Genomic DNA, 11,386 nt, shown 5'->3' on the forward strand with positions numbered 1-11,386 from the left:
AATGAAGGGGTTGTGTGGTTCTCCCAACATACAATTTAGGACAAGGGCACAGGATAACATAGATAACAAAAGCAGACACACAGGATAGGTGATTAGTGATGGTGAATTTTTCTGAAGTGAATGGATGTGAAAAGATGAAAGTATTATGGGCAATATTACTGCAAAGGCTACACCTGGGCCTCTGGCATCTAAAAATGCCTGGTGTCAAGCCGGTATGATTGTCGGGAGTATATTGGCTCAATCTGCTAGGGGCCAGATAATTTTTTAGTGATCTGGCCTTCCTAAATGTAACCGTAGGTTTGTCAGGAAGAACTTTATTAAGTACAGGATCTTTTTGGATAATGTACCACAGGTCCCCTAGTATATTTTTAATCTCCTTATGTTGGGAGTTGTAGGTAGTGATAAAATTGGCCTGATAGTTAGCATGTGTATCTTTTTCTTTAAATCTCCCACTTAAAAGAATTTGCTGGTTAAAATTTTTTGAAACATTATTAAAAGTAGAATGAACCAATTGGGAAGGGTATTTTTGAGCCAGGAATCTTCCCTTGAGGACCTCAGCCTGATTATTAAAATCCTCATCTTCTGTACAGTTCTTTCGGATTCTCTGAAATTGATTATGAGGAATGTTAAAAAGCCATTTAGAATAATGGCTGCTCTTAAAATGGACATAACTATTGGAGTCTACCTTCTTAAAAAAGGTTTTGGTATAGATTTTGGAGTTTTTTATATAAAAGGTGATATCAAGGAAGTCCATCTGGGTATTACTAATGTGGGGGGTGAACTCCAAACCCCATATGTTGTTCTGTATGGAAGAAGTAAAGACATCAACTGGAATAAAACTGGTGTCAAAGATTAAGAATAAATCATCAATGTATCTTTTATATAAAACCACGCCCTCTAAAAATGAATCAATGGTAATAAAAGTATTCTCAAAGACCCCCATAAAAAGATTAGCATAAGTTGGCGCGACCCGTGATCCCATAGCGGTGCCTCTGATCTGATGATAAAAATCCCCCAGAAAAGTAAAAAAATTATTATGTAAAATAAAATCCATCCCATTAAAAATAAAATCCTTTTGAGGATCAGACAATGGACTGTCAGTAAGTAGAAATTTTTTAAAACAGCTCAAACCCAGTTGGTGATCAATATTGGAATACAAAGCAGATACATCAAATGAAATAAAAACATATGAATCTTTCCAAGGTATATTGTTAGGCTAATTTCACACTTGCTTTTTTTTGCAGCGCGTTTTTCCCGCAAAAAAACGCATTGAAAAAACGCATACAAAAGCATGCAACTGCTGCGTTTTTTTCAAGCATTTTTATGAGCATGCATGAAAAAAACGCAGCGTTTTTATGCGTTTGTATGCGTTTTTAGTGCGTTTTTACAGTGTTTGCGTTTTTTCCAAACATTAGGTGGCCCCTCACACTAACCCAAACCATGACTTTACTAACCCTAACCCTGACCCTAACCCTAACCCTGACCCTAACCCTAACCCTAACCCTGACCCTACCCCTAACCATAACCCTAACCCTAACCCTGACCCTAGCCCTAACCCTGACCCTAACCCTGACCCTAACCCTAACCCTGACCCTAACCCTTAACCAAACCATACTTAACCCTAACCCAAACCCTAAACCCTAACTAACCCTAACCCTGACCCTAACCCTGACCCTAACCCTAACCCTGACCCTAAACCCCCTTAACTAACCCTAACTCTAACCCAAACCCCTAAATTCCATGGTTAACAAAAAAAAACGCATGTGCAAAAAAACGCATACATAAGCATGTCAATGCGCACATATGCGCACCCATAGACTTATAATGGGTGTCTTGCTGTAAAAAAACGCATTGCGCGCGCATGCGTTTTTTTGAGGCAAGTCGGACGCCCAAAAAATGCAACAGGATGCATTTTGTGCGCCCGAGCGCATACCGCAAAAAAACGCATGCGCGCAAAAACGCATACAAACGCGTGTGTATGCGCACATAAGCGCATCCCATGCAAAGTATAGGAAAAAAAAACGCATGCGTTTTTTAGCGCTAAAATCCCACGAAAAAAAACGCAAGTGTGAAACCAGCCTTAGGTTGATCAATTGTGTAGAATCCTTTAAAAACCTGGGGAGCTGTAGGACATGAGGCTGCATGATTCTATCTATATAAAATGATAAATTGCTAGTGAGAGAGTCAATACCAGAAATAATAGGTCTTCCTGGTGGATTAATGGTACGCTTGTGTATTTTGGGTAAATGGTACAGGAAGGGAGTAGAGGGGTTCTTAACTGTTAAAAACTTCCTTTCATGGTCATTAAGAACTCCAGAATCATGCGCCTTTTTGATGAAATCATTGTAAAAAACAGTAGCTTGGGGGATGGGGTTCTGGGGGATGGGCAGATAAAATTTTTTGTCAGATAAAATTCTAAAAGCCTCATTCACATAATCAGTTTTATCTTGAATCACTATCCCTCCACCTTTATCTGCAGATTTAATAACTAAATTCGTGTTTTTCTCCAATGCCACACGTTCTATTGAGGACAAATTCCGTTTTACTGGTATATTTTGTGTAGGTAGTGTATTAAGACGATCCAATAGAAGATCAGAGAATGTTTCTACATGATGTCCTCTACTTTCTAGTGGGTAGAATGAGGATTTCCCTCTGACATCAAGGTGGAAGGAAGAGACCACTGTGGTGTTAGAAGTGTCAGGGTTAGAATGAACTTTTTTAAGTTCAAAATGTCTCAGTAGGGTAAGTTTCCTAACAAATTTTTGGGCATCAAGAAATAATTCAAAACCACTGCTTTTATTGGTATAATGGTATATACCATTTGAAGTTGTTTTTTTGAATTTTGATTCCTATATAATAAATTGACAAACAATTCCTTTAATATTCTTCAAACCACTTTTGTTTATTCTAAATGGTTCAGTGGACTAATACCTCGTACTTTACAATCTGCACTTGCACCTTATTAGTCCGGTTCTAATACCACTTCAAGTTATTTTGCTGAATTTCGATTTCTATAAAACAAATAATTTCTAAAATTTTTTCTTAAACCATTTCAGCTAGATCCAATGGTTTAGTGGACTAATACCTGGTACTTGTACTTTACAGCATACATCTGCACTTCATGAGCCAGATTCTAATACTCCTTGAGGTCTCACCCCTCCCCCCCCCTTTTTTTTTTTTTTTTTCTTCATTAACCTTAGCCACTTTTTACCCCGTGATCCATAGCACTCTGTTCTATTTTTATTTTTGCATAATTTTATATATTTTTTCTCATTTTAATACACTTTTATTGTAGTGTTTTTATGTTTGTAATAAAATTTCATTGTTTTTGAATTTTTTTTTTTTTTCTCCTCTTTGACCTTTGTTGATGTCATTTAACCTTGTTTTGGCGCCAATTTTTTTCCTTTTTTTTTTTTTTCCCCTCTATAAGAATGTTTCACTATCTTTCAATGCAATCTGCCCTGATGAAGTGAGCCAGTAGGCTCAGGAAACGCGTTGGCTAAATAAAGAACTTTGTACTCCACCAGAAGCAAGCGCAGTCCTCATTGCACTTTCACGCCGCTTTTTGACAGACTCCAGTTTGGAGACAGTTTATAGATCATTTAAGGGAATAGTATTTGAAGCAATTGTCCAATATAATGTTATTCTATTTATTATCACTCTCTTTAATGCTAAGCTAGTCATTCACATCTTTTCCTTCGTTCCAGGCATCTCCACCATTAAAGTGAATATTCGCCATGCGAATTCCTTAGGAGGTGGATTCCACTGCTGGACCTGTGATGTTCGCCGCCGTGGAACCTTGCAGTCCTATTTCAGCTAATGCAATGGCTGGAAGCTTACAAGAAATTGGCTTTTTAGCACCTCAATTTATAAGCAAAGTTAGTATTAAAAAGTAGCCTTTCCAATGTGACCTGCTTAAAATGAAAAACTTTTCTGACATGCCAGGGTTTATAAAAAAAAATAATGCGATTCTTTTTGCCATCCGAATAATACTTTCCAAGACCAAAAATTGCTGAACAAAAGCTTTTTTTTTAAAAAAAGTCACATTTATGAATCAGTTATTAAATCCGGTAGTTCAGGACTGCGAGGTGACAACGGGTGCACTAACTTTATCTGTCTACCTCTGTCTTATCATAAAGGCAGCTGTGAATGTACCACGTTTTTTTCTTCCTTTTTTATACAATATTCTCTATTTGCTACATATATGCGAGTTCCTTTGGGGAGGGTCACATACAGTGATCCTAATTCATCCTCACAGTATTGTTTTCAGAAACAGCCTTGGTGGGTTTATTTTACTTTCTTTTCAAATCACTTAAAACTAAATTTTTTATTTTCTATTTTTCATAAAAATAAAATCTTCCTTTTTTCTTTTGCCTTTTTACCAGCACATTTTAACTTACGAAGTAAGTATCATAATGGGATACTCGTGTTAGGCTGTGTTCACACGTAGCGTTTTTTTGTGTTTTGGCGGCGATTTTAAACGTTCGATTTTGCCACGAAAGCGCAAAAAAACAGCATCCCATGCAATCCTATGGGATTCCGCAATGCTGTGCTAATGATGCGGATTTTCCCGCGGTGGACTCGCATCACGGAAAAATACGCAGCATGCTCATTAATTTTGCGGAATCTTGGGAAAATCCGCACACATAGGAATGCATTGTTCTGCTTACTTTCTGCATGTGGCTGTGCACACCATGCGAAAAATAAGCAGAACATTTGCGGATAGTACCCACGGTCCGGAGGAGAGGAGACTGTCCTCTGGGCTGTGGGTACCATATCCCTGTAAAAAGTAGAATTAAAATAAAAAAAATCGTCATATTCTCACCTTCCGATGTCCCTCACAGCATCACCAGGCCTCACCGATGTTCCCGGCAGGTCCCGTTCCCAGTGATGCATTGTGATAATGACCTTTGCTGACGTCGCAGTCTCGCGATACTGTAGCAGTCTCGCGAGACCGCAACGTCATCAAAGGTCATTGGCGCAATGCATCCCTGGGAACGGGACCTTCCGGCAGCATCGCAATGATCGGGAACGCTGTGCGGGATGTCGGAAAGTGAGAAAAACTCGATTTTTTATTTTTTAAAATATTTTTAACATTAGATCTTTTTACTACTGATGCCGCATAGGCAGCCTCAATAGTAAAAAGTTGGTCACACTCGTCAAACACTATGTTTGATGAGTGTGACGAACCTGTCAATCAGTTTCCCAAGCAATGCTACAGATCGCTTGGAAAACGATAGCATTCTGCAAGCTAATTACGCTTGCAAATCGCTAGTTTTTCTGCGGGAAAATCACGGGAATTTAAAATGCGGTTTTCCCACACATAGCCTTATTGCTTTTCATCAACTGCAGTAGTGACACCTAGAGGTCAAAAAATACTATTATAAAGAAAAAAACATTAATGTAGCATTTTACTGCAAACCACAAATCCATCATTTTAGGAACTAAATCAATGCCCTTGAATTTGTCTCGGAACCATTTATACTAATAACCCCCAATGACCTGAAAAACTGTTTTTTCAGAATTTTAGGTTTATGGCTTGCTGCACGTATATAAAATATACATTGAGTCTTATGGGTTTATACTATAAAGAAGCAGTTTTATATACAGTACATTCTGTGTGTATAAAATTACATGCTGCATGTTATATCTGTAGATTGTTACTTGCTGTTTGGTGTACCATTGTTTTATAATACTCCAACTGTATTCATACTCTTTCATCCTTTGCGCCAATTATGTTATCTCAGCCAAGGACAAAAAAGGCATATGAATGTTTTTTTTTATAATAAATGGCAGTAACAATAAATGATTTGCTTTAAATAAATGAATTGCCATGCACTTTTGTATGATGTGTGACTCATTTTGAGTGTTCAATGAGGAGAAAAACTGGAAAGGAAAAAAGGGCAATTGGATCTTATCTGGGTATAGAGATATTTTAGTACTTGCACAGTGGTGCTCACCTAGTTTGGTTATATGCAGCCACTGATATGGCTTGAGGCTGCTGCAGACGCACAAGGAAATTAAGATGCAAAACTGGAAGCAAATGGGTTAATCCACGCTGCCGCAGTTTACAACATCTTCATCAGGACAAATCACATGCCAATGCAACCATCAGGACCACACAATCATGATCTGAGTGCTGATGGGGTTAAAGAGGGAGCCCACTTCCTCTGTTAACCATCTAGGTGCCGTAGTCAGTATTGAGAGCCACATCTAAGCCATGAAGTGCAGGGTGTGCACTATAATGTACAGTTGACAGGTGCTGGATTTTCACCTATTGGGGGACGCTATTCTTTTATATCTCAGGTCAATGAAAAGATGTATTAGTGGTCACTAAGTCAGGCACACTGCTGTCATAAATCTTGATGCTGTCACAATTCCTCATATCAGTGTGTCTGGTCAGTGAGTGACAGTTCAGCCATCCAATCTAAGGCAGGGGCGTGTTGCGCTGTCTGTAGCGTGATGGACAGCTCCGCCATTCAATCAGAGGCTTGGGCGTGATGGGTTGTCAGTGTTTCTGAGTGAGGGTCTAGCTGCCCAATCAGGGCCAGGGTGTGCATGGCTTCCTCCATGTGTCTACTGTTCAGAATGATTATCTGGCAATTTATCTGGCTCTCTGCCTCCAATTAGTGCCGTCTGAGCTGAACTCAAGTGGTATGCCCTTGCTCTGTGTTCAGAGTTCCTAAATTCTGATCTTTATTGCCCGACCTAGGATTTGCCCTTGACTACTCTTTTGCCTAGCACATTTTGTCTTGATCCGCTACCTTCTTGGAATTCTGACCCCGGACTGTGACCTGACTACGTCTTTGTCTCACCCCTCTGTTTATGATGAGCTCTCTTGGTATCTGACCACTGACCTCTTGATTACTCAGCCTGATGGTTTGTCTGTGAGCAGTGACTCATCTCAGAAGCCATGCATATTTATGCTGATTATTGTAAGGTTGAGACAACAGGAATTGTCACGATCCATTTTTGGATTTGTGGCAGTTCTGGCTCCACTAAGGTAAAACTTTTTTCCTTTCAGGCCATCGGGAGTTAATGTCAGTTTTTCCCTGCTGGGAACCTGGTGTTACTGCAGTGTGGCTGGGTCAGCTGATGTGGATGGTGACCACTCCTTACATCCTTTAAAAGGTCACCTGATGCATCAGCTGACTGTTGGTTATCAGGTCTTTTCTGGAGACCAGCCTAGCAGAAGCAGCTCTCTGGTGCCTGCCACGTTTGGTGTTAAGTGTCCTGTTGCTGTTGATATGTGGAGCTTTACAGTGGTGCATATAAGCTAAATGTGGTGTTATTTCTCCTCGTCCCTTTTGGTGTCTGTCACTTTCCCCTGTGTGTATTATCTGCAGTGGCAAGGCTAGTGCTCCTTGCTGGCCAGTGCATTAGCCAGAGCAGAGACAGGTGGCACTAGAGATTTGGTTCCTGACGGCGACAGGGGAAGGACCTGCATAGGGTGTTAGAGGAGTGCAGGGACAGGCTCAGGTGGTGACCATCCTGCATTCCCTATCGCTAGGACCTGCCGTTCGCCTTTTTCCATCCCGTTGTGTGTGAGTTGCGCCATCTGTTGACCAACCACCCGTTGGGGTTGAGTCACACCGTGACATTAATATTTTAAGTAACAAATTTGTATGCATTTTCTTGATAGATCTTGGAATAGGTTCACCTAAGGCAGGCTACATGTGGCCCCTCAGGCTGTTTCATGCTGCCCAGAGGCACGTGAGCTTCTGTAATGAAGTGGCCCGGCCCAGGGGGCCACCAATGCCAGGTCTTCTCTTCAATCGAAAGTGCATCATTTGAAATTTATCGCGGCTCACAGACCACCTATCTGCACTGTAATACCAATATCAGTCACCGGCCAATCAAAAGACAGCATCTGACGTCAGCATGCCGGAAGCGTATGATGTCACTGCTATGCACTGTCCCGGCTTGGAAGAAGAAAAGAACTCTGTTTGCCAAAAGAGTTGAGGACAGATGAGAAGGATTTTTTTAATATTTAATGTGAAGAGCGGCACAAAGGAGATCATGGCTGTTATATGGGTATCAGACTGGGGGAAATGGCTGTTATGAGTTCTAGGATGAGGGACATGGTTGCTAAATGGAGACCAGGCTGGGGGACATGGCTGCTAAATGGAGACCAGGCTGGGGGACATGGCTGCTATATGGGGACCAGGATGGGGGACATGGCTGCTATATGGGGTCCAGGATGGGGGACATGGCTACTATATGATGTCCAGGATGGGGGACATAGCTGCCATATTGGGATCAGAATGGGGGATATGGATGCTATATGGGGACCAGGCTGGGGGACATGACGGCTGTATGGGCAACAAGTTGGAAGGCATGGCAGCTGAATGGTGACCAGGCTGGGGGACATGGCTGCTCTATGGAGACCAGGCTGGCAGACATGGCTGCTATATGGGGACCAGGATGGGGGATATTGCTGCAATATGAGGATCAGGATAGTGGTAATTGCTGTAATATGGGGACCAGGATTGGGAACATTACTGCAGGATCGGGACCAGGCTGCTGTATGGGGACCAGGATGGGGGACATGGCTGCAATATGAGGACCAGGCTGGGAGATCATGGCTGCTATATGGGGACCAGGATGGGGGACATTGCTGCAATATGAGGACCAGGTTGGGGGATATTGCTGCAGGATCGGGACCATGCTGCTGTATGGGGACCAGGATGAAGGACATGGCTGCTGTATGGGGGCCAGGCTGGGAGATCATGGCTCCTATATGGGGACCAGGATGGGGGATATTGCTGCAATATGAGGATCAGGATCGTTGTAATTGCTGTAATATGGGGACCAGGATTGGGAACATTACTGCAGGATCAGGACCATGCTGCTGTATGGGGACCAGGATGGGGGACATGGCTGCAATATGAGGACCAGGCTGGGAGATCATGGCTGCTATATGGGGACCAGGATGGGGGACATTGCTGCATTATGAGGACCAGGTTGGGGGATATTGCTGCAGGATCGGGACCATGCTACTGTATGGGGTCAGGATGGAGGACATGGCTGCTGTATGGGGACCAGCATGGGGGACATTGCTGCAATATGAGGACCAGGTTAGGGGATATTGCTGCAATATAGGAACCAGGATGGGGGACATTACTGCAGGATAGGGACCAGGATGGCAGACATTACTGCAATAGGGGACCAGGATGGCAGACATTACTGCAATAGGGGACCAGGATGAATGACATTACAACAGGATGGGGACCAAGATGGGACACATTACTACAAGATGTTGGCCAGAATTACTTTATGGTGCTAATTGTAAGACAATATTATTGTATGGGGCCAGTTGGTTCCAAAAAAAGAAAACAATTGTAAAAAAATTTTTAAAAATCCAAATAAAGTATGGAAAAATATTTTGCCATTAAAAATGCTGTTTTATATACAAACTAAAGTAAAAAAAAACAAACACATTTATCGCCGCATCAGTATTGACCCAAGATATAAAACTGTTGCATAACTGATACAATTAATGCCATTTTAAACAATTAGATAACACGCTAAAATATTTTTAAAATATGCTTAAATGAAAAAAATGGTATCACTAAAAATGTCATCTCATCCTGCAAAGAATGCAGCTCCTCAAATTAAATTTTTGTTCTATGCAGCCCATATACCCAGACAAGTTTGAGACCCCTGACTTAAGGTGAATCCACAGATTAAGATATAGAGGAGTGACCTGACATTACACAGTGTCTGCATTTAGCTGTTGCTCTTCCACAGGTGCCACTTGCTAAGCTCAGTTTGACAGTCATAGAAAAGAATAAACTACTGAGAAATAGTTTCCTTTGTTTTGTATTCTGCTTTCATGTTTGTGTTAAGTACAATCTAATGAATTCCTTTGAGGGCAATTTTAGGAAAAGTACAGTCTGTCTTTTGACTCGCATTAGCAGGCACTGGAGCGTGATTTTGGCTGAAAAGAAAATATTTTGCAGTTCACAAGATTACGGATTGCCTTAATGATTGTGCATGACGCACTCTACTTTTTCAAATAGTAAAACTGTTTTTTTTTTGCATATTTATTTATATTTAGCAACACACATGCATTAATCTATGTTAATATAGATTTCACTAATAATAATAATAATAATAATATAGTCATACAATAATGTAGATTCAATTGAATAATCGTAAAGAAGGGAAATCCAGCTAAAATGATCTGATCTGCTATGACGTAGATAGACGTGGGATCGCAGGATAAACAGGATCTGGTTCTTCAAAATTGTCTGATATAGGCCATGTTCACACGTTCAGTATTTGGTCAGTGTTTTACATCAGTATCTGTAAACCAAAATCAGGAGTGGAACAATCAGAGAAAAAGGATAATAGAAACACGTCACCACTTCTGGATTTTGATCCCACAAATACTGATGTAAAATGCTGACCAAATACTGAACGTGTGAATAAGGCCTAAGTATGTGTTTGTATGACAAATGTGAAACATCTTTTCTTATAGCTCAGTATTGTAAATGTCCTCCCTCGTTCCTCTTAGAAAAGTATGAATAAATTGACAATTGTTTTACTAATTGACAGCTTCTGATACTGTCTAATCAGTGACTCCAGTGTCACCGTGTGTAGGGATGCACAGCTTTGATAGTGACAATGGTAATACCCAGTTGTCAATGACAGAGAGGTAAAATATTTCATGGTAAAGGCAAGTATTTACTAAAGATACGTGTCAGAAGAACAGGCAAGTTCTCAATAAAATGGTCTTCTAGTTCTGATAACTTAAGATCTCTGTGCTTCTTCCATCAATTGTCAGGGCAGCACTAAGGATTTATGTCTTCTGCTCACCCCAGTTTTTCCCTGGATGAACAGCCACAGCTATGAGGAGTTGACTAGAGGAGTCAGTCCCACATGTCAATGGGGGTGATGATGCACTCTGCTTAGCTATCTTCAGGTATCTCCACTGTCATAGATCTGAAAGACGCAACTCCTCCTGGCCAAGGCCATGCAAGGAATCAGGGGAGAGCAGGTCATACAAATACACTGTGTGCAGAATTATTAGGCAAATGAGTATTTTGATCACATCATCCTTTTTACACATGTTTTCCTACTGCAAGCTGTATAGACTTGAAAGCCAACTGCCAATTATGTAAATCAGGTGATTTGCATCTCTGTAATGAGGAGGGGTGTGGTCTAATGACATCAAAACCCTATATAAGGTGTGCTTAATTATTAGGCAACTTCCTTTCCTTTGGCAAAATGGGTCCGAAGAAAGATTTGACGAACTCTGAAAAGTCAAAAATTGTGAAATGTCTTGCAGAGGGACGCAGCAGTCTTGAAATTGCCAAACTTTTGAAGCGTGATCACCAGACAAGCAAGCGTTTCATGGCAAATAGCCAGCAGGGTCACAAGA

The 11,386-nt window shown here is 41.1% G+C and overlaps 1 protein-coding gene across 1 annotated transcript in view; it reads left to right on the top strand.

The window, feature by feature from the left end:
• GATM (glycine amidinotransferase) overlaps positions 1-5,838 on the top strand; it is a 51,295-nt gene extending 45,457 nt beyond the window's left edge. Inside the window, exon 9 of the mRNA XM_073568510.1 lies at positions 3,708-5,838. Coding sequence (XP_073424611.1) covers positions 3,708-3,820 — 113 coding nt within the window. The 3' untranslated portion in view covers positions 3,821-5,838. The remainder of the gene's footprint in view (positions 1-3,707) is intronic.
• The last annotated feature ends 5,548 nt before the right edge of the window (positions 5,839-11,386 follow it).

This window comes from Dendrobates tinctorius, unplaced genomic scaffold (assembly GCF_039654945.1).
Source record: "Dendrobates tinctorius isolate UK_male_01 unplaced genomic scaffold, ASM3965494v1 ptg000022l, whole genome shotgun sequence".
Lineage (NCBI taxonomy): Eukaryota > Metazoa > Chordata > Amphibia > Anura > Dendrobatidae > Dendrobates > Dendrobates tinctorius.